Below are 25,150 nucleotides of genomic sequence, written 5' to 3' on the forward strand. Positions count from 1 at the left end.
AGAGAAATGAAACTAGACTGCCATTCAGATACTCTGAAACTTCTAAGTGATTTTTTTTTTTAATTTCTAAATACCCACTTACAGAAAACTAATATTTAAATAGCGCTTATGCATTCAACAAATAAAGGTCATCAATCCCTCTTAACAGGGTTCTTTAGTAGTCTACCAACACAAAATGCCACTAGGATCTTCTGAAATCCTTTGAGGGCATCTTTTGGTGACACAGGTAAGCCACTCTATCAGCTAGCCTCTTCAGAGAGGATTATTGGATTATTCCCATTCATTCCCCCCTGCCCAAACCAACTGGAAATGGTGCATTTTCATAGCGTTTGTTTTCTGAAAGTTTAACCCTGTGACTCAACTCACCATGGAGCAATTTCAGAGGCACTGGATACGAGAGAAACAGCAGAAACCCAGCTAGGGATAGGAAGTCCCTTTCAGAGGAGGTTTGTCACTGCAGCAACTTAGCTGTACTGCTGAAGAGCGTGCTTATGCTAACAGCTTACCACATGCACTTGCTAAGAACAATGCCCAATGTGTGTAACTATGCCAGTTCCCATAAGTGAGAGTGATAAGACTGTATATAGAGAAAAATTACACATAGCTACTTGTTCCATTGTTCCATGGTGCCAGGACATCGTGTTTAATACTGCTGTAGGAGGAAGTCGGAAGTGCTCCAGAACACAGGAAGACACTTCAAGAAACAGGAGACTTGGACTTGAGAGTGGAGAGGGGCAATCCAAGAGGAGCTGTTCAGCGCACACACAGGCGTCAGAAAACTGCTTAGGGACCATGGTCGTATATTACCAGAAGGCGAGAGTCTGGTAACAACTCCCAGTCTTGCAGTTTTCTGACCACCCTTTGAAGGGCTACACTAAGCGATAACAATAAAGAAAATCAAGCCTGAGCATTGTCTGGATCTTGAAGCTTGTTTGAAGTATATATTTTGGACAAATAGGATCCTAAGGATGAAATGAAGCATACAATTAAAGAAACATTTTATAAATATTTTTTTAATACACAGAGATGGATCTATTTTGAAATTGCATTGCTGTATTTCAGTGTGTACTTGCAAGGGAACAGACAAAGTGCAATTATTTTTCAAGAACATGACAACGAAAATATTTAACCTGTATTGCAATATAGTTTGTAACACAAACTGCCTCAATCATTATCATACTTACTCATGCAAATTTGTTATGATAAACTATTCTGTGCATACAGAAGTAGAAATTCACACTTCTTATTTCCTATTGACAGTGTCATGGCAGTGAAGTTGAAAACTTATTACTGTGTCTAGATTTTCAATATATATACAATATCAAAAGCTCAATTATTTATTGTCTACTAATTTTCTTCAAAACAGTAAGGAACTTTCTCCCTCCCACCAAAGGGAGCCCTTCAGAAGTACTATAGTCAGAGTGCATGCTGGTAGACAAAGCAAAAGCAGTGAAATAACACACACAACAGAACTCACAGAGCATAAAAGAGAAAAGGGAACTGATAATTCTACAACCACTTTCTGAAAAACCTAAACCGCTGCTTTTTAGTTCTCAAACCGTTTTTAGGACAGCTGTTACTTATTCGTAGATCTCTCTAATACGCAGGGACACACTACTACTTGTCCTGTATCTGAGCATTGCAATTCCACTATTGCTCATGTACTGCATTATTAACTGCTAAGTTCTCTCACAGAGAGCAAAAGTATGGGGTTTTTTCCTTAAAAGGAGAGCATAAAGCAGACACGAACTCAACTTGTTTGAAGCTGCCTCTATGAAAGTAAAATTTATTTTTGTATCTGAACCAGTGGAGTTGACTTGAAAACGCAGCAGTCCCCACCTGTACTATCTTAAATCAGGATGTACAAATATGAATAATGTTCAAAATTTAAGGTGGGAAAAGGCTGAAGCTGCTCTTGTTCACATAACATAGGACAGAATTGGAATAGCCATCAAAACCTAAATGAATAGACTTGGTCTTGGAGAAACCACACCTACACTGATATATGCCTCTAAGTCAAAAGCAAAGCAACTAAAAAAAATTAAAAAATCCCATGGAGACAGGCTGAGAGAGTTGGGCTTGTTCAGCCTGGAGAAGAGAAGGCTCAGGGGACACCTTAGAGCAGCTTCCAGTGCCTAAAGGAGGCCTACAAGAAGTCTGGAGAGGGCAAGTAGGGATAGGACAAGAGGGAATAGTTTTAAACTGAAAGAGGGTAGACTTTGATTTGACATTAACAAGAAATTCTTTACTATGAGGGCGGTGAGGCGCTGGCACAGGTTGCCCAGAGAAGCTGTGGATGCCCCATCCCTGGCAGTGGTCACGGCCAGGTTGGAAGGCGCTTAGAGCAACCTGGTCTAGCAGAAGGTGCCCCTGCCCATGGCAGATGGGTTGGAACTTGATGATCTTTGAGGTCCCTTCCAACCCAAAGCATTCTGTGATTCTACAGTGCTGTTGTTCTTATCTGGTATGTTTTTACTGTTGTCACATATTGATTACCATTGCACTTGGAAAGAGCTATGATTACTTTGCAAGTGGCTCGAGCATGCATTCCCTCCCTGACACTGTATCCTCTGTTCCTTGCAAAACTCGCCCTGCAAAGTTTAATAATCTGTGACAAAAAAAAATCCATAAAACTGAAAACAAGGTGTTTGAGAAGAAATGCTGCAAGGACAGTATTTCTGTGCTTCAAAGATCGGGTTAAAGTGACATAATAAAAACCACACATCTGGCTCTCTATCACTTTTCAGCCAGTTTCTCTCTCATAAAATTTTGGGGTAAGTCCTGATGAGACAGACTGCAGTAGCAACGTGCCATTTTGCCAAGGGTCAAACTAAGGAACTCGCTGTAGCCTTCAACTGTTTGCACGCTCACGTTCAGGCTGGCAGCTGATGTGGGTATGCAGTCACTGCCTGTCTTTTGTTTTTCAGAACAAGGAGAAAACACATTTTTCCCCCTCCCTTGTCTGGGAAACAGGAAACAGATTCTTATAAAGGCTCTCCCACATACAGACTGGGCAGGAAAAAGGTGGAGTTTGGCAACATTAAGATTTGTTCTTCAAATGCAGACCAGTAATTATTCTAAGGTAAGCGACAGGATGGCTGGGCTTACTAATGTTTACTCACCCTGGTGCTGCTGTTTTCAAATGTATTTATATTTCATGCAGACTTACCTATAAATGTAAAAATCAGTTATTTTTACGTGAGTTTTCAGGTGGCTAGACCCTTGCAGTCTTCATTTACCTTTACATAAAGGCAACAAATGCGAAGAAATAAGCCCTTTTAAAATAACTGTACAAGTTAATTAGTTCTTAAGCGCCTTATAAAGTGGCTAGACATTTTTATCCCTATTTTATAAATGAGACTATACTGTTTCAAGTGCAGATTAGCTCCCCAGAGCACACGAAAAGTTCTCCACCTCCACCTCAGAAACCGCTAGTAGCAATACTGTCGTTAGCTCAGGGGAAAAAAGAAATCATTAGGACAAAAAAGTATGTGGGTTTTCTAGGAAAGTCAGTCACTTGGTAACTGCAACGTGTGTGTCTAGAAGGACAGATCATCTTGTTGATCATATGTATTCCAGAAACATATATTAAAAACTAGTAACAGGGAAAGAATTAGCATGAACAGAAGGAAGGCTCTCCAGAAAAAAAAAAACCATAAGATGCTGGTTTGAAGCTACCTGTGTATGAGCTACCCAAGGAAAATCCTATGATAACTTGATTGCTACACACGCTAAGTTTGGTACTTAATCCACCTTCACTGGAAGTACCTAACATCCAAACTGCTTAGTACTGAAGTGCTAAACTGGACAGGACTCAATCTCTCTCAAAAAGCCATGTTCCAACCACTGAGAAATCAAGATATTTTAGTGAATGGAATGAACCTGAAAAAAATAATCTGATTTCTTTCACTACGTTAATTTGTGCTTGCTGAGGCCAGACTGAACAGTCTTTCGGGGGGAGGGGGGGGTCATAATCTTAAGTGCAGTGAGAGTCCTGAGGATATTACAAAACACAGCATTTAACCCCATGAAAATATTTAAATACATGTAGTCAATGTAGTCCCTCTTCAGAGCGTTCTGTGAGCCGTCACTAATTACAAAAATCCCCTAACAAGCTCCATGAAAACAAATTATAATGAAAAAAATTATTAAATTCCCTTCAGAAAAGTGCCTTGTTACTCTATCAAGACTATCCTCATAATTAAGAGTGACTGGGAAAGCAAAGACTTGTCTTCAGAAAGAATAAGTTCAACACCTTTGAGTCATATAGCTGCATGACTGCCATGAAATAAAGCTCCCAAGCGAATAAAACCTGACATGCATATAAAATGCAGTGTGGTGCTGTCAGCCACCTAACATGCAGCGTTAGGATCTTTCCTGCCAATGCACGATGTTTCGTTATCTTTAGCATCCATTGGCATTTGCTGCTGTTCTCTCCCACATAGAGTAAGTTAAAGAACTCACACTTCCTTTTAGCGGAGCTAGCAGCACTACGAAAAGTGATGGTTCATCCTGCATCACTGGCAGGGCAGAGCTTTGGGAATGGAATATTAAAAAAATAAAAATAAAAATAATTAACAGGTTTTGCTTTACTTTTCTTTCTTAGCATTAGAGCGGACCATAATCACAAGTCCCCTCAATACAGCTATGAGAAAAGAAACCTCCATTTACATCATCATTATTGTAGGTATGGTTTGACAGCAGGTAAGGGAAGAAAATAAGCTCCCATTCTGTTTTAACAAAAATCTTGAATTCACTGAAAAAATGCTTTTAAAATGACTATATTTAATACATTTGTTCATTATGCTTTCACAATAATATCCCACTAAAAAGCTCTAGTACTCAGATCTTAGGGGAAAGAAGTAGAATTAAACTGTCCATCACATATCAAGCTACTGAATTTCTAATTCACAGTAACTGGTGTAAAAGTTGACAGTTAATTTACTGCCCCTAATTTTTATTAATGAGCTATAAATTGAGATGTTCATAGTTCTGGTGTACAACAAAAATTATATGGCTACTTTTCACGGACACTTCTTACCCTGCATATGTACCACCTTCATTATAAGCCCTGACCACACTACATACTTTACAAAACAGTTTAGTTGGAGGGAGGGAGATAGCACAGAAGGTGCCAAAAAAAGTGATTTGTTGCTCCCTGTTCTGGCCCCAGGTTGTTAATGAAACAACATCTTTGTAATACTCAAATCCTAATATGAGCATTTATCACTGCCTGAGATTCTGTATGAGAGCAAGGATAACAGTTTTCTTGAATTTGTGCCACAACGTTCTTTTGTACCAAGAGGTGAGACATTTCCAGTAAGTATACACAACACTATGGGGGGAGAAGAAAAACAGTAAGAGGGAGAGAAGCATACACACGCACACACACACAAACACAAAAGACCTGCAACATCAGGTCTCTACTTCTAGTATGTGTGAAGAGTTACTGTTAGCTGCACAAAGATAACCTATGAGAATGACCATATATTCCTGTAGGTTATTCTTTGATTTAAATACTTCCAAAAGCTAGGAAACTAAGTGATCAGGCCAGTTTTAAAAGTATATATTGAAATGAGCATCTTTCTATATCACAGCCTGAGATTTTTATTTCTTAACCACTTTTTCACATGAAAACAAGAAAGATTTTTCCAACTAAAATATCATCTGGCATAAAGTACTACAGTTTCAGAACTGTATTATAAGATTACTCTACACTATATACTCAATTGATCTGAGTAACTGGCTGATCAAGAGGTTACCCCCCAAAAGCCATTTGATATTTCATGTAAATACTTATTTTTTGTACATCATCTGCAGCACTGACCATTAAGAAGGCCAATTTCCAAATCCATATTTGGGAAAAGCTCTATTAATATAACAACAATGACTCAGAGAGTGAGATCTAATGAAATCTCCTATTTGGAAGCATTACATTTACAATACTTTCCCTATATAAGGCTTACAGTTTAAATCTTTATTCATACATTGTTAATGAATATAACAATACTTAAACTACTGTCGAATGCTCACACATGCAAAAAAATCCCAAAGAAAACACATGTGAGATCTTGTGTTGTAGGACAAGTGCTACCAGAATAGCCAGGCTGAATATAGAGGACAACAGTTACAAAAATAATACCCACAATCTCTATAAAAGAAATGCCATTCCTGAAAGTGAACATTAACTCAAAAGATTTGGAATTGCAATTCTAGAAGTGGTTCAGTATTTTGAACCATATTTCCATCTCCCTCCGCTTGGCAAACATACTGTAACCTTCTCATATAAGGTGGACAGTAGCAGGACAGCAACAGGACATAAATAACACCAAAATGTCACAGAATCGCTGCAGATGGTAAGTTATTGTCACCAGACAGTGACAAGGAGACCACTGTCAGCCCTGCTGCTTGCTTTCAAGACCCTTGTATTCACATCACTCTGCTTCTCCAGGTTTTGATGGCTCCACAGAGTTCCTACAAGAGAGCCAACAGTAAGGTAAGGGGGGGAGGGTGTCTTAGGCAGAGCACTGGGAGTACAGTAACCAGAACCTGCACTCATGAACTTCCAAGGCATAGAGCACATAGCAGTGCTCAGCAACAGCCAGCAGTCCTTTCTGTCACCCCTGCACACACTGCAGTAACCCTCCTCCAAAAAATAACAAAATAAGGGACATTTTAATGACACCTGAGAAGCCACCTCACTTTGTAACTGCAACATGAATGAAAAATCACTGTCAGCTTCAGAAAAAGGAAAAGCAAACCTGTAACTAAGTTAAAATGAGCACAAAAGGCTAGAGCTGACCAAAAAGTACTAAGATCACCTCAAGTCAGGCAGAGTTCAGTCAGCAGTGCTGGTGTTGCATCTTGGCTTACATTTTTTGACACTATAAAGCATTCTAAAAGAAGACTCTCCAAAACTGGATTCCCAATCCAACAAAAACTGAAGTGGATAATCTACATTTTTGGCCTTAATCTGATAAATCTGTGCTATGCTTTCCAAGGATAACAGTCTCTATTGCTACCCTTAGATTTTTCCCTTTTTTCATGTGATAGGGATGTGGTAATTTGGGAGGACTGTAAAGCAGTTCAAACAGCTGCTTCTCCTCAGATAAGGTATTTGGGTGTTCATACTATTCTGTCTGCCAGATGAGCTATTTCAACAAGCTTTCACAAGCTGTTTGTCACATCCTTTAATGCTAGTTTTCCTGCAGTTGCAACAATGCATTCTAAAAAAGCCTTCTGAAGCAGGCTTACTATGCTTTTTCCGATTTCTACTTTTTTGGGCAAAACAAACAAGATAGAACTTATTCTCCTTGGCTTGCTTTGCATCAGTACAAGATGGAAGCACACAAGAAAAATAAGTTATTTTTCAATTTCAGTGCTTGGCTCAAAATCAACAGTCATTAGTTTAAAGCAGTGGCTTGGAGCAGACGAAACAGATCACAGGGCCAACAATATTTATCAGAGTCTGCTCAACCTCCAACTAATCATTAAGATGTTCCTAAGTATTTTATCCCCATCCAATTCGAATTATTTCAAGGCATCAGTTACTTCTGCCTTTGAACATATGTAAATGCCTTCATGTACACATAGTCCTGAGATTAATGCAGAAAGAAGTAAGAAAAAAAAAAAACAAAAATATCTCTGTGCAGAGCACAACTCAAAGAGCATTTTCAGAAGGGCCCAGGGCAACACTGAGCAGGAGAAGGGAGATGTCAAACTGTTCAAATTCTCAGTTGAAACACCAATACCACAAGGTAAATGCAAACTTTTCATGACTGAGCAAGTGCTCCTCAGCAGCACAGGCACTGACTGAGATGCTGGCTGCAAAATGCATTTTCAGAGCTTTCATCCCTGCCAGATTTCGGAACGCATGATCTAGCTATGTTCCTTTGGCGCTTAAAAGTGTCCCAGGAAAACATGCCATGCAGCAGTTACTCAGCAGTGCAAAGTCAGGTACGGTAACAATGATAAGATAAAAAATAATTAACATTTAAACATTTTACCTTGTGCTACATATCTGTTTCAATAAATAACCTCTTGTACATGCTGTTCAGTTTCCATTACCATGAGTTTGGGATGGCCACTATGCAGGAGTTGCAGAGGTCATTGCTTAGTTTTAAGTCATCTTCAGATAGCTGTCAAGTTTCTAAACTTGAATTTTAGTTCAGGTTTAGTTCAGGTCTGCACTGATTCAGAAAACACTGCAGACCAAGCGTAGGCCTCATGGCCTTGTCAAAATTGCCATGCCAAGCAGAAGAGAGCAATGAGGCATCATGTGGCTCACTGACCGGGGTCATCAGAAACCCCAATTCGGGTGCAATTTTATACTGATAAACAGTCTACTAAGTAAACTATGATATTTGAAGCAAGGTCAGCAAGTTGCCAGCTGTCCAAAAGAGCTCTTCACTTCTGTAATTGCACAAACTACTTAACACTGCAGCAAAGCTTTCCTACAGTGGGCATGTCCATTGTGAAGGTAAACCAGCACAGGCACAGATCCACACCACTACAAAGGTTATAGGAATGCATAGGCCCATACATTATGATTCTAAAAGTCACAGGAAGCTTGGATCACACCACCAAAGTTCAAGCTGCATATTTGTTTTGTGTGCGTTGAGGTCATATCTTGTGAAATGCATGCTTTGGATTTACACCCTTCCTTAAGTCATTAAAAGAAAAAGAGGAAATAGATGTCTAATAAACATGTCTAATATTTGACACCTTACCAGCGTGCAAAGTCTTACACTAACTCCAAATGCTAAAAGGACAAGAGAAGACACCAAAAAAACAAAAAAAAACAAACCAAAAAACCCCCCCAAAACACAAAACCACAGACACATTTGCAAAGAGTAAAGAAAATAATGCTGAAAAGATTACAGTGCCAGTGCATTTTTCACTGTCAATAAACACAGCGCCAAGCAAAAATAAAGAGATATCTCCCAAGTTAAAGTGACCTTCAAAAGAGATCATTTATAAAAAGAAACTTTGCAATGCAAAGAAATATAATCGCACTCTGGGTGAGCACATAACAGCAAAGCTGACTTAACAACATTGTCAAAGAGATGCTGGCAGGTAAGATTTCTACCTCAGCTTCGCAAGATAAGGTAGGTCTCCTAACTCCGTATCCTCTGACAAATCTCAGCACCAAATCCCTCTGTCTCCACAAACGTGTCACTATTACCCACTTCAAAAAGCAAGAGCAAATATGCCCATACCCAGTGAGACCTGCCAAAAGAATACCTGTAAATCACTGTTTCTAAGTGAAACTCTGGATTTTAGTTGTGTTTATAGTTTATATTTGTACAGCTCTTATACTAGTACCAACTGCTTTACAGTAGAACAGGAGAAAGGCTAGGCAGAGGGAGATTTTTGCTGGTATTATGTTTGAAAACATTTTCAAACCTATCTTCGCTCCTCTTGCAGTCCTTCTCCCCCTTTATGGGTTTCTAAGTGCAATCAGAGCCTGACCAAATCATACCAAGGAAAAAACTAATTGTGATGGCTTTTGCTACAGTTCCTTGCTTACAAGCAAAATTAAAAGCAAGAATCAAGACTTTCCTTAAAACTGGATCAAATATCTGTAAGTGTCAAAGTCAGAACTATCAATAGGAAAAGTTAGCATCTTTTTGCAAAAGATGTAAGGGTGTTCACATAACTCTGTATTCTAGAGATTGGGCTTCTGCAATCACTCTTTTTAGTTGCCTCATCCAAGATACCAGAATCACCTAAAAAAAGAACACCATCTAGAGCTTGATTAATCAATATGTGAGAACTTAAAGATTTAGGCATGGTTTATTTACTTTTTAAGATGATCTGGATACAGTACATAAGTAGAAGTTGCACTTTCAGAAGTTGAGGGTTTAAACAGAATTCTTGTTCTCCCTCACAAATTTTAAGTTATACCTTTTAATGTGAATTTACTGAAAGTTCAGTAGCTCCAGTTTACAAAATAAGATTCAACACAGTAGGAAGGCGCAAAGCGACCTTTGATGTAAAGATTCCTCTCCTATTGCTCTTGATGCACAACCTTTTAACTTGTAACATTATTAAATATTTAGTGTGCCTTAGTTAGACTGCCTTGTCTGATTTGGAGTATACTCAAGAGAGTTTATCACCATACTCTGCACTTACATCTCTGAACACACTGATTATTTTGAGGTACGCACATTTGGTTCTATAAACCACCCACTTTTATTAAAAAAAAAAAAAAGAAGTCAGGCAGACAGAATTCATGCACTACACTGCAAAGAGCTGCGTCCCTGCCATGTGCGCGTACCTGCTGCAGCCGCATTTGTATTTGCCCTACAACATTTCACCCCAATAAGCTCCCCCTTCCTCAACTGACCTGCACAACAGGGCGCTGCTCCACCTGTCAAGTGGAACATGCTGTCCCAAACAAAAACCTCTAAAGATCAAAACAAGCCTTTCTGCTGACATGCCAGAAGTTTAGGCTAAACAGGAAAACATACTTGAAGCTCTTTTTCCATTACCTTGCATTATTAAACCATCTAGGGAAGAGATAAACATAAAAGGAATTTCTTTAATTAGATAAATTCACTCCTCAGCATCTGTTGTTTAATAGAGCAAAGCACATCAGCATGTTAGAATCAGATAATATTGGAGTCTCCCACAAACTCACAGTTGAAGCTTCTTTTCCATGCAAGCATCTGGATGCCACTGGTTCTACTCACTGTAACACAACACTTCCAGTTAAATGCTTGCTGTAAAATGTAATGCCAGGTATGCACTGGGCCACAACAACTGAAATTCCTTAGAATTATTATACAGCATCTCGCAAGTTAGAACATGGCAGAACAGATGCACAGGGTGATCTTGCACAGCTTATTTCTCTGAAGTTCTCTATCCCATGCATTCATTTTTAATAAACCTCAAATCAATTAAAGACTGTGCTTCCCGCAACTAAAATAAAAACGTTCTTTAACATAAGCAGTATCCATTACATTTTGCATTTTAGCATCATTTCTTAATTGACTCTCTAAATTAATCTCTCAAAGGGTCAAAAAGCTCTGAAAGAGAACCGAAGTTAATGCTAATATATTCTTAACCTCCATCTACTACAAACTCAATCCCACTGACTGACAAACTTATCTTACAACTTAAAACCAAATATGTAAGATGGTAACTTTCAATTATGTCTGATTTTGCATGCAGTCAGATAATGGAACTTATATCACAGTTATAAAAAAAACCCCTAAGGATAAGGCAGGAAGATGTTAGCATCCATCTAGTTTGCCTTTAAAAACCTAATCCAAATCAAATTTAAAAAAAACAAAAAAACAAAACAAACACCACCCAAATTTAAACATATGTTGGCAAAGCAAAGGACCCTTCCAAGTGGCACTGTGCAAGCCAGTGTAGGCAAAAATGATGCAGACGATCTGAACAACACTGCCAAAGTCCTTCCCATCTGATCTGCTTGCTCTGCTATTTGCTTCTCTTATGCAGAGACTGCCAATCGGGTGCACAATGGACCATCAGTTTAAAGCAGCTAGGCAGTTTGGGGTTAGTCTGCACACTTGTACTCTACATATCTGGGCTTTTCAGGAATGAAGCACTAAGCCATGAAGCACTAAGACCATCAAGCACTGATCACAATGCTTATTCATTACAGAAGGTTAAAAGCAGCAGCAAAGTAAAATGACATTGCGAGACAACTTTCTTCATTTGTCAAGTCACCTGCCAGGTACTAATGAACGGTTAACGCAGCACCGTGGAAATACAAGTCATCTCTGGTTCAGGTATGCTGTGCTGAGAAATAAAACTTCCATCATGTGAAGATATAGAAGAATCTGCTTTAGTAAAATCAAATGCAATTATAAAAAATAAATAAAATACTGTCACCTGAAAATTCCCTATTTTCAATTTTACAAAAATATTCCTTAAACAAGGAATATATAGCTAGTTATCTTATTTCCAGTAATGGTATGTTTTCTGTTACTGAGAGGATTTAATAATCCTCTCATATTATTAAAGAAAAATATTTCTTTAATAAAAGAAGGGAGGGGGGGAACAACACAAACCCCCACAAAACCAGTATTTTCAAACCCACAAAACTAGTAAAGTAGGTCAGAGAAGTTTTAAGTATTTGAAACTAAACTTATTTTTTAGACTGACAAAATGTAAAATCATTTGTATTCCCTATCGGGGAGCATCACATTTAAGGAATTGAGCTCTTGTTCATATCAAAAGCATGGGATGTTTGCTGATAAATGCTGAAACTAATTACTACAGGCATCTCTTCGGGAATCACACAGTTCCTAATGCTTTGCTAGTTTTAGTGAGCAGATCCACCTCAATTTAACACACAGGCAACTCTAACCTACCCCCACAAAATGCTTACCCTTTAAAAGCAAACCTAAGAAAATGCAGAAGAAAGCAAGCTGAATAAGCTGCATATTTCATATGCTGAGATCCGCTGCTCTTTTTGAGACAAAAGATTTGGTCATTATTTCATGTACCCCATCACTAGAAAGAAAAATAAAGGCTTCCGTTTTCACGTGGTTTTAATTGTGAGGATTCAAAAGAGGATGCAGGCTCGCTCTTACCCATTCAGCGTGTATGAACCATTCCTCTTGAGTCTCATACTTGCAGATAACAATCTTAGGAAAAAATCCAGAATGAGGTGGTTTGTCCTCTGCTAGACCAGAATACAGGCACCTGTTTGGTGGTTGTGCTTTTTGTTCACCAGGGGATCTCTTTCCTGTTTCTCTGAGTCATCAGTGAGGAACAATGCAAAACCGCCACCAGAGCCACTTAGCAGGAAACCCAGAGGAAACCGCCTGCAGCCAAACAAGAGTCTGGAGGTGTAAAATCTCCCCAACACGCTTCTGACAAAATCCTTGCTGCCCACCAAGGAAAAGCAGCAAAAATTCATGGAGAAGGGGTTTTTATAAAATACCTTAACCACTCCCTGCATGTGCAAGAATAAATCTTGTAGAAAGCTATTTTATTGGCGAGCTGCTCTTCTTCCAATTAGTCTGAAAGCAGCTTCAGATCTATTCCCTCCTCCTCACGAGCCTTGCTGTGACTATCAAGTAGTCAGCACTACTCTCAGAGCACAAGGCAACTAAACAACAAGCCCTAAATAACAAATACTCAGACCTTGTGGTTTTTTCTCGCCCTAATATCAAGCTGGAAACTACACATGTGGAAAGGGGCACACAGCTAGTGGTTAAGAGGTTTATTTTCCCTGTATAAAGTTAAAAACAAGCAGATCTAAAGTCACGCTCGAACAGTGCAGAGAAAAATATCCTGCAGCAGTCCAGTCCTGGGCAGGCTGCCCCGCATAAATCACACGATTGCACTGTCTCTGATGAGGCTGTTTTCCTTCCTTTCTGTTCACCCTACCATTCCCTGATAGATGTGAACTAAACAGCTGCACAGCTTACTGCCTGGACCAGAGGGGTGAATCTACCACACAAAGCAAAAATTGCTCCAGATAATTGTTGATCATTTACTGTCTGAGCAAATAAGCACTGACTCAAGTAATAAATCACACGAAAAACATTTTTAACTATGAATGTTGAAATGGCTGGCTGTCACTTGTGGCCTAGGTGAAACTGCTCTGGCATAATGGGAAAACTGCACATTAGCCGAATACAAAGATTAAATATTCACTACTTAAACAAAGGGAAGCCATGGGTACGGTCCCACAGAACTCTAGCCTGAGTACAACATTATTCTGTATTTTAACGGTCCAAATATCTAAAGACAATACGTTTGTCAAGCTGAATTTCATCTTGATCCCATCTTTGCATTGTTCTTTCAGAGCTGTCATCTGAAAATTTAAGTTAACCAGCCTAAAAATAGGAGAATTGCTTTATTTCTTTCTAGGTGCCTGAGATTATTCAGTTAGATGTAACCAAGTATACCTATCTAAGGACTGATTAGATCACAAGCGTTGAGAGAAAAAAGGGTCACAATGAGTTACAGGCTGCAGAAATCAACAACATTGTACTGTTGTAAAAGGCAGCAAGACTGAGCGGTACAAATATGCTACATCTGCAAGACAGAAAGCAATTCTCAGCATCTTTCAAGCCTCATCTGGAGTACCGTGCCCAACCCTTGGCACCCTAGTTGAAGACAGATGTCTTCATTTAGCTGGAGCCCAGAGAGCACCAAGAAGAATATTATCTATCTCACAGATGAGAAAAACGAGGGAGGAAAACAAGATAATACCTGCCAAGAATGTAGAAACTGCTGTAAAGAGAAAGGAAACAAAATATTCTTTCTGCTCTCTCCATCACAAAGGGACTTGAATTAACTAAGAAACAAACCAGGTCGGTATTAGATTTTTTTTGTTTTAGGGTTTTGTTTGTTTGTTTTTAAGTACAGGAATAGATTACAGAGTCTACATGATTGCAGGCCTTTGAAATGATATTGCTCCAGAGCTGAGGACTGAATAGATGGCCTCCTATAGCTGTGTCTCATCCCTAGCTTTCTATGATTTGCCTCCCACGGAAGAAATGAAAATTGTGCTGTGTAACCACAGGAGGCAAACTAACTCAAGTCAAACCAGATTTCAGCACGCTTCAGGTTTTTTTCCCCTCAAAATGAGTTATACTGGCCAGGACTGCAATTAGGTACAATACATTACTACCATAGTGGTAGCAGCTCTCTGCTGTTATTCTACACATCATGGGGGTACATGTGTGTGTGTGTAAATCATACTTCAATTTCTTCTCAACCAACTTCTCAATCAGCTTTGCAAAGATCCTGCCAACGTGCTGGCTGGCATCCGGGCCTGATTCTTCCAGTTGCTGTGGTCAGGCCCTCATGTCCCTCAAGCAAGTGAAGATTCACTATGGCCACAAAAAAGCTAAAAGTTAGGTCCCTGCTGGATAAAGCAGAGGCACATTCCTGGAAGCTCATCAAAGAAAATGAGGATGATTTATTTGGTTACCAAGTTAAAAAATTAAAAATAGTTAAAGCTAATAAACCAAAACATTTTATGTAAAGATCATTTCTAAATGCTCTGCAAACCCAGAATCAAACAAAAAAATTGAACTCAGTTCTCTTCCTTACAGACAGGATTTGTGGAGAGGTTGTCTTAAACACAGGCTCAGAGTAAATCTTGTAAGTCTTCAGTTTTCATTGAAATAAATCATGCCTCGCTTAAAAGATGCATCTGACAGTATAATTAAAGCATATATGACACTGGGGGGGGTGGGTATCTACTAATTTGCACTGGAAATGCACCAGCAATATGGAACACAGGTCATGAAGTGGTGTCTGATGACTACTACTTAATAGCAATTGACTACTATTGTAAACTGCAGAATCACAAGTTTTGTAACTTAAAAAAAGCAGACTTTCCCACAGCTTTTTTAAGCTCCTTTCTGGATGCAAAATCTAAGCGATGTACCCGCAGATTTTTGAGCATTTTGTTTTTACTGGCTACCTAATTTCTTAAAAATAAATTTCAGCATTCTCTTGCTGCAAGAAGCTGCTGGTTTTTTTCTAAACTCTACTTCTGCCAAAAGACATCAATGTTTTTTTTTCTTTTTCACTCCCCCATCCTCTTTTCAGGGATTACAGCAGCACAAGGGTATGTGTTCTTTAACATCTCCATCTGAAAACTATTATAGGAAACCAGCAACTAAATATAAACTGTCCAATCAGAGCCAGAGCCAGCCACATTGATGCTGGGATCCCGAAATGCTATCATGGACAAAAGAACTTACCGCAGAAACACAGCTAAGGCCTACTTGCCAACACAACTGCTTCAGAAACAATGAATTCCTGCTTCAGAGAGGTCTTCTTGAGAAATGTGTTTGGTTAACAAAGATAAAAACACCCTTATTTTTAGTCAACATGAAAATAAACTCACTGAAGTAGGCAACTCCATGGTGAGGCAATAGGGTACACACATTATCTCCTATGGTATTTTCAGTTAGCTGCACCTAAAGAAGCCCTTTTCTCCCTACACGTACGCATTCCAGAGAGCATACACAAGCTGAATCATCATTACTGTGGTGAAAACACATGGGAGGAGGGAAAATATCTTTATGTCTCCTTAAGATCCCTTCTGACAAATAAAGCATTCTGACAGCCCACTTCTCCTTTAATCCCTTCCCCAAGCAAAATCCATAAACCTTAGCATGGATTATTTGTTCTTAGGATAAATATTCATCTAACTGCTCTGAGGGGAATTTCAACAGGACTATTTGGCCCAGTTAGCTGGACATTAGCTCAAAGTACAGTTCTTTAGATAACAGAAATTAGTATGGATGATTTACCATTTTCAACCGTCTACCAGCCACTTTGTGCTTTGAAAACAGTATTAAAAGATCTTTGTTTCGATTACTACTAAGAAAAAAAATAAATCTCCATTTAATAAGGAAACGTACATGTTTAGAAAAAAGCTGGGTACAGAAGAGAATAGCTAGTCCTCTACTACTTGGAAAGACCTACAGTACACTCAAAGCTTAATTATTCGTCCAGGGAGAGTTTTGCATATGAATGAAACATCTTTCTACATCTAAAAAGAAACACTCACTAGCAACCTCAGCTATCCACATCTGGTCAGAAAAGAGAGGAGACAGTGTGCCCATATGTACCCTATTTTCCAGAGCCATGGCTTTTCACAAGTGTTTAAATTACTTTTACAGCACTTAGGGTTATTTTATACATGTATCCTTGACCCATTCCCTCCAACATTTTTGAAAAATCTTTTGAATTTGTCCCACTATTGAAGAGAACAATTTACTCCCTTTCTTCCAGAAAATACCCACTAACCTAATGCTTTACCTGGTTTTCTACTGCCTTGCATCATAACTTGCATTTAGGGGCTGGCCAAGTTAATTCCAAGATAATCAATGAAACACAGAATTGTTACAAGAAACAAATTTGCGTCTACTTTACTGGTCTGATTACACACTTACAGCATTTTGTATCAGTTCATATATCTGTCACCCAGGGCACCAAACAGTGGGTCAGTCAAGTTCCCTTCTAATTAACTACTCAGCTAATTCAGGCTTAATTTAAACACTCATATTAGAGAAACAAGGAGCTTACAGGTCAATATCAATCACTGCTGTATAGAGAATAAAACAATAAAAGAGGAGGAGGAGAACAGGAAAATTTATTCTGAGACACAGCTGGAAATATATTTTTCCCCAAATTCTGCTAATTCATTCGACACATGAAGATAGTGCTGCCTCAGCTTCAGAGCTGAAGAGATTTCTTTGCCAAAGCTGTAAAGAAATCCCATTTCAGTGGGGGTTTTGGCTTAGCATTGAAAAGAAGAAAAAAGCCTGTGCAGGAATGCTAGAGTGGTCAATACAGAAATGAAAGCCATATCACATTCCCTGTAAAAAAAAAACCCAGAAAGCTGTAATACATGAGAAGTCTTTAATTTGCTTTCTAAGAGAAGATTTTTATTAAATGAATACAACAGCCAGTCCTGATGTAAGGCAAAGATGACAGCAGCACTGAAAGGGTTATTGCAAGCACTTCCTAATAAGCAAAACAGGACAGTGTTGGAGAAAGTTAGAGAACTGAAATAACAGAAAAGCAATCCGCCTGGAAACGGAAAAGGGTGGGTGAGCAATCTCTACCGGACAAGGGCAAAAGCCGAGGTTTATAAATTTAGAAAAAAATACACACCCACACAAAACTTCTCAAGTAAGAGGATAGGAGAAGGGGAAAAAGCAGGAGGGGAAAAAAACCACACACAACATCTTACAACGCCTTTATATAAATTTTGCCTAATCATTCTTAATGGACATCTGCCCATGGCTTAGTATGGGAAAGACCAAGCTTTCAGTGTGTGCCAAACTGTCTGAAACACAAACCCTTGGCACACTGCCTGCTTTGATCCCCCATTATGGGCAGTTTCCTGGAGGTAGGTTTGGAGCTAATGAACACGGACAGATCACTCTTTGGAAAGGCTGCCCAAAAGAGTTAAGTATCAAGTTTGGTATCACACTTCACAGTGCTTGACTGCATTATTTTTAAGTTACCTGAATTGATTTCTAGGTTTTAAAAACAGAGGCAGCTAGACAGAATTTAACAATTAGTTTCAGTGTTAGAGCGAGGTCCTTACACAGGGTTAACAAGTGTGCTGTGGCAACATAAGTTTTTCAGTGAGAGGTGAAAGTTGCCCTGCCTCACGCAGATGGGCATTAAGACCAGCCACGTGGACAACAGTTATTTATATAACTGTGGCAAATGGCCATAGAGCATGAACACCCCCATTCAGATCAGCCCCCAAAACTTCGTCCATCTCAAAGGAAGGCTCATAAAGTAGCATAATAAATAGTAAGAGAAGATTGATGTTCTTGGCAAGAGCAGCAAGCAGGTAATTTAGAGCAGGCACTGCCCCTTCAGTCCAAGAACAGGAAACAACTGTATGACTTACCAAAATGCCCCACCCAACAAGTCCCAGTCGGTATAAAAGTCTCTGTTGCAAAATTTAGCTAATGATACAATCCAGGAGAAGTCTGGGAGTACCACAGAGGGAGAACAGGAGAGAAATTTCTGAGAAAGAGACTTTAGCTAAAATCAACTACATGCGATCAGGCACGTACAAATCCCTATAAAACAAGCAGAAAGAAAAAGTATTTCCTACTGCACAACTTGCTTCTTCCTTCTTTTAATTTTTAAATTTAGCTAAGTAGCCTCACACTAAGGTGCTAAAAGCTACAAACAATTCTTGTACTAAAAAAAGTTTAAAACCGGATTGGTTTTGTCAATAATGAAACAGTACTCAGATTCCAATACAGAAAGCTGTTATGTCACAAGTGAAGCTTTTGCTATACAGAACCTTTAACAGAGAGAAAGGAAGAAAAATTCTTACAATATTAAAAAAGAGCTGTCATTTTGGTCAAATACAAAACAAATAATTAAAAATAAGACACATCAGGAAATACAATTTGGTAATACAAGTATAAATTTTATAAGGGACATCGCATGCTATATATAGGTTAGTGAGTACAACAGGTAGTGAGATATACAACTATGTACTCAGTCATTAAAATATTTGTAATTTGAAACAAATGAAAAATGTCAGGCCCTCACTCTCTGAATCTCCTTCTAAACTAGATTATGTGCTTGCTCTTGCACACCCTCCCCAGTGTCCTCAAAGATCCAGTCATCTCTTACCATTACTATCCTTGCCACTGCTCCTCTTCCATTAGGGTAACAGAAATTCACTTAAGTTCCAAGTTCAGACTGCAAATGCAGATTCTTACTGCCAAATATTATAAATTTAAGAAGATTATTTACTTTGGAAGTCTAACATTTACACCTGCAAAAGATGACAAATCTGGCTGCCTTTAAGTTGTTCTTTTGCAGTTCCTAATTTAGATGGGTCTGGAAGATCTGCGTAAAGATGCTTACTTAGGAAGGGAAATCCTGATCAACTTGCGGAATTCAGCATCCAGTACAAATCTAAACAAACGAATACTTCTGCGCCCATGGAATATAGTTGGCTTTGGCCAAAGGAGGAAGACATAGGACAACACAACACCAAAGATTAGCAAAAAAGACTAAAAAGCCAAATATGTAGTACAGCAAGACAACCATAATCAGAAGCTTTATGCTAATCTGTCAGTTGCTGACTGGTTGGTACGAAAAGATAACAGTGGATAACCGAACAGATTTCAGCATAGATTCTCATCATAAAAATTATCATCCTGCATTGGTAGACTAACTTAGGAGACATGCTTTATGTGATAAAATTTTGGAGAGAATCAACTACCTGAAAACCCATAAATACAATATTATTTTTGCAGATTATTCTGTAGTATTCTAAATTAACACAGATAACGCAACAGCTTCTCTGAAATTAAATGGAGTGTGAAAAATATCATGTGTGTCAATAGCAAATGCAGCAACATAAATCAGTTGAACACTGGCTCTTCTAGGTGATCCTAAATAAGCCCTTGCCAAGTTGGACTTCAGCTGCTGTTACTCGCATTTTTACAAGACCCCAAATGTTCGACAAAAAAAGTCTTTGTGGACAAACCCCAGGCATTACCCCAGTCATCCATCCTTCAAAGAAAGGCAACAATACTTCACCCCAGCCAAAGTATTTCAGGACATCAGAACATTACCATTTATATAGCAAATTGGGAAATTCTTACAGCACTTTGGAAAAAGCCCCAAATCCCTGCAACCTGTCTCATCTCAGGGATTGTTACAGTCATTAGAATGGAAAAATCCTGGAGGAAATGGCTATAAAGTGGAACAGATAAAAGGAAACAGTTTGGAAACAGAATCAAAGACTCAGTGCTGTTTCTGTCTTTCTACGTTACTGAAGATAAGACACACACGGTACCATCTGTATTGTGCATTTTCATTGTATTAGCTAAGGCACAGCAGTGAATATCAAGTAAAAATCTAGTAAGGCCGGAATACTGGACTTCCAAAATCTGATGGCTGGTAGATATAAATGACTCTCCAATACTTAAATGCTTTACAGCCAGAAATGAGGTCTGCTACATTTAGATAGCTCATGTCTTCTACTTTGGCATCTCCTTTTCCCAACGTGTAAAATGGCAATAATGATACTTCAAGAAGCATTTGGACAGCCAGAAACTTAGCAGATACAAAGACTAGAGTTTTATGAGTTGAAGTGACTTATATAAAGCCAAGCATCAAATGAAAGAATAACAAAATTCAGAAGTCCTCAGCTCTCAATTCAGACGTCACTGCTTAAGCCTCATGCCTTTCAAAATACTTCTTACATGAGAGAAGCTGCATTTTAGTTCTGAATAACTGCCCTTCGTTCTCTCTTCTGTGCACGTACACACATACTTTCTCTAAAGATTTTTGTTGAACATGGAGCTCAGCTCACAAAGCAACATTGTAGGCAATGTGTAATTAGTGGATTCTTAATTTATATTCTACCATTATCAAATGAGAAAAAATTGTACACCCGCCACTAAATTCCGTCTAAACTTTACATGACTGCTGCCTGGCCACGTTTCTGGTTTTACAGACTCCCATTGAGAAGTAGTCTATCTAGCTTACATGACTGCCTTACAATCCAAGGCAATCCTTAACTCCTCGCTTATATTATGCATCCCATTCTGTATGTAGTCTTACATCCTAAAAGCGTTTAACCTAGAAAGCTGATCTTAAATGCTTCCAGAGATAAGGCAATATACTTCTTCAGTAGCCAAAAAGTGACCTGGGAGAACAAAGCAAAATAATCCTGTTTTGGGAATGAAACATTTTCTTCCTGGCAGAAGATGGAGTAACTCAATCCATCAATTTAAAAGCAGAATTTCTAAGTTAGCACCAGAATTTTTATCCTTTTACTGTGCCATTACCTAGAAGACCAACTTAAGGGGAGTGACTAATCTTGCTGCAAAGACAAGGTTAGATGAGAGAACCAGGTTTTGGCTGAAAACTCTGAATAACCAGGAAGTGACTCAGTTTAAATTTGAAATAGTGACTGCCAAATTAATGAAGTCACAGAACTTCATATGATAAGTCAGAGTTGCCTCAAAACCACCATGTTTTTCAGGCAATATCAGCCTTTCATTTGAAAGGCTCATGAGTGTTCCTGAAAGACTTTTAACCATCATCAATTTAGCACCACATACACCTTCACATGCACATATGACAGTTAAATACTTCTTTTTTCCTTCAAGAATATCTAAGGGTACATATCTCATACAGCCCACTCTTTCCCCACAACCAGTCTCTCCTACCAATTTATCCAGCTTGCTTACTTAAGGCTGCACTTGTGTTACGCTTCCCTTTTTTATGTTTCCATCTGTACTACTTCCAGGACTGAAAAAGAATACCAAGACTACAGCCATGTGTTTTAACATGACTAGCTGTATTTCACCGAATCACAGAACGGTTGAGACTGAAAGGGACTACTGGGGGTCATCTAGTCCAATCTCCCTGCTCAGGCAGGGTCAACCTATAGCACAGGACTGTGTCCAGATGGCTCTTGACTGTCTCCAGGGAAGAAGACTCCACAACCTCTCTGAGCAACTTATTCCAATGCTCAGTCACCCTCACAGTAAAGTAGTTCTTCCTCATGCTCAGGTGAAATTTCCTGTTTAGTTAGCTGTATACTTCCACTAGAGCACAGCTTAACTAACTGTGGTGGATGAAACACAGGCATTACAATCACAGAGATTGGGAACTTATCCAAAGGAGGCTGGGTACCTGTCTGAGCCATTCCTTCTATACACATGCTCTTCTATAGAATTTCAACTCACACAGGGGGGATTTAACCTAAATCTTGGATGTATAAATGTTTAGGTTCACAATTACAGAGCTGTTAGTTTGCATTCATGATTCAGAAGAATTAATTCAAAAGCCATAATTAAACATAATTTTAGTTTCTCAGTACCTGGGCAAAAGAGGGCAAAAGAAACCTTGCACAGCAAATTGAGAAGGGGATTCCCCTTACATGCTATTCTGGAACATCTACTATTTATCTAATGTTTTATTATTTTTATTCTTGTTATTTACTTATTTAGTTAGTTTGGACTTTTAGCCCAACTTCATGCAATTTTGCTTGAAGTTACTATGCTACAGTAATAAAAGTGATCTTGCCTACACAGTGCTGTGGACTATGCTAATTAGCACAGGATTTTCAAAGGTCAATTGTCACATCATTAGCCAGGCCATTTACATCTCTGCAGTGTGGAGTATTCTCCAGTTTTAGTCAGTGAAATGGGACAAAAACTAATTGCTTAGGGTCAAACAGTAGGGGGTGTTAAGAGTTTAACGTCTCCAGTAGCTGGAGTAGCTTATAATAGGCCATTTTCACACTATGCTATTGTCCAGCTGATCCAGCTGACACCATCTTCTGTCAGATGTTTAAAGAGACAGAGCAAGCTTATCTGCCAAGAAAAGTTAATATTCACTTACACTGTGAGTAAATATCATTTACCTTAAAAAAAATAATGTAAAGGAGCAATTAGCAAAATATGTCTGGCTGTATCTTTGCAGTCATAATAATTTAAACATAATTTAAAAGCATAAATAATATTTGGCTTCTATACCTGTTACGACTAGAAGTAAAACAAAATAAAAATGCTAAGACAGTACAGGTTGTCCTTGAACTATTCTAGTTCAACAGTTAAATTTTTAAAAAGTATATAGTCAGAGCAACTTTTAAAGGATATCACCAGAGTAATAAGGCAATTTTAGCCACATGGTACATATCCAAAATGATGCACGTTAAAGCAATTTGGGCATGCAATGTCAAGCAACTCAAGTTTCAAAATGCAACAGTTAAAGACTTCTAGCCTTAAAGCAGCCTTGTTGCACATATTGCTTGTAAACTCTCAGTTTCAGTAGGATACATGAGCATCTTTACAATTGAATTTGCTCTGCACTAGCCTAGACAAGCAAGCTAGGCAAAGTGCACTGCTGGGTTCAGTTCCAGGTGATGAAAGAAGGAAATCTCCAATAACTGCAAACCTGTCTGCCTTCAGCAGACCTGGCATTTCTTCCTCTACCTATCTAGCTTTCCCCTTAGCTGTAATTTGCACCCATATAAAGGTATTTAGCTTTTATATTGTACTATTCTTCACGCCTACCCTTCAAGGTCCTCACCAGTGTAGGATCCTTCACTTTTTCAGGTGCTCATCTCACAACTGAAAAGGCCTATGAAAAAGTAGTATCAAAAAAAAAAGGGGGGGGGGGGGCACTTAAAAAGGTTAGCAGAGCTCTCCATTTCCAATTAAATTCAATCCAGGGATTCAAAAGAATGGATACTAAACCAATTGCTGCATTCTCAGAACAGCTCTTTACAGCCGTATTGAGAGCATCAAATGAACATCATACTTTAACCCCACACATTATTTGCAACTCAACTTGCACAACAGCTGAAACCCAGTTCATTTTTTAAAACTTAGGCTATATCATCATTCAGAAAATCATTATTCTCCAAGTTTTTCCTTCTGACACCTCATTCAATGAAAAATTATACTCTGTTGATATGTACCACCAGACTCCCCACATCCTGCTACAATAATGGATTATCTGCTTGTTTTAGAAACAAAAAACTTACTACGTTGCCATAAAATAAGATAAAGCTCAGCTCAGAGCAGGGAAAGCTAGAAAGGGATATCATTGTACTTTTGCTGTTAACCTTTAAAAACATACTCATTTGAAGTTTAAGTGACAAAAAGCTCTATTCTTCATAAGCGGTGAAAAACTAAGGCTCTTTAATTTTCTGTGAATCACTACCAGGGCACAAGCCTGTTTTGGTTCTATACCAGACAACAGTTCTTATAAAGCTTTGTTGCAGGTTGACGGCATTATTTTTAACAGCATTTCGTTTTCCTCATACACTGCACTTATGCAGTAATATATACTGAAGAATTTGGATGATCAAGCGAGATGCCTTATCTCTGCCTCTGAAGTTGCAAGTGCCAGATAAACAATTTATGCAAGCACCTACAAAACACTATGAATCCAGAGCCAAGATAATTTCAAGTCCACATACTACAAAGTTCTCCCCACACACATTAGAATCAAGCTTACTTTCAAGGCCATCTTTTCCTTCTCTTCCATTCCCAGTGCACATATTTTGGCACAATCACACAAAAAACAATTGCTTCCCTTTTGTGTATCACTGACCAGCAACCCTCCTATTGCAGAGATTCCATGACAACAAAGAGATAGTTCATATTATAGGTCAGGCAGAAAGCAATGATGTGCTATAAGGAATGCATATGCATGTGTGTTTACATGAAACTTTTTACATGAAATTCCACCTTTCACCTGCAGGTATTTTAACGAAATCCCATAATTTTGCTATAACAAATTTCACAAACTCCACAAAAGTACAACAGCAAGTGCTCGAAGAGGAAAAGTAACTGTAGTAAGTTTTAACTAAGCTTATTAGAAACTATTAAGTCTCATGATCTTTAAGCTGTTTTGTCCTTCTCTATAGATAGTGCAAAAAGATTCAATTTAAAAGGTCTTTTCCTTATTTCTGATCATGACAGAAAGGTGAAAAGCACTGCCATGAACTCAACAAGCTTCTTGAGAAGACAGGATTTTTTCCAAGCCTGGCTCAGAATTATACGATACCACTCTGTGCTCTTTCCTTGTACCTAAAGAAAGGTATGCTCTTCCCATGCTGCCATACTGCACTGTGCTCCAGTTACCTATATTACAAGCCAAGAAAGGTTACAAAATT

The 25,150-nt window shown here is 38.6% G+C and overlaps 1 protein-coding gene across 4 annotated transcripts in view; it reads right to left on the reverse strand.

Annotated features, from left to right (window-relative positions):
• The window catches only part of MOB2 (MOB kinase activator 2), a 116,033-nt gene that overhangs the window by 44,743 nt on the left and 46,140 nt on the right, over positions 1-25,150 (reverse strand). Inside the window, exon 1 of one of the 4 annotated variants that reach the window (XM_030485177.1) lies at positions 12,570-15,142. The exons of the other annotated variants lie outside the window; for them this stretch is intronic. Coding sequence (XP_030341037.1) covers positions 12,570-12,607 — 38 coding nt within the window. The 5' untranslated portion in view covers positions 12,608-15,142. Of the gene's footprint in view, positions 1-12,569; positions 15,143-25,150 lie in introns of those variants that run through there. 4 annotated transcript variants of the gene reach the window in all.

This window comes from Strigops habroptila, chromosome 4 (assembly GCF_004027225.2).
Source record: "Strigops habroptila isolate Jane chromosome 4, bStrHab1.2.pri, whole genome shotgun sequence".
NCBI classification, from domain to species: Eukaryota; Metazoa; Chordata; class Aves; order Psittaciformes; family Psittacidae; genus Strigops; species Strigops habroptila.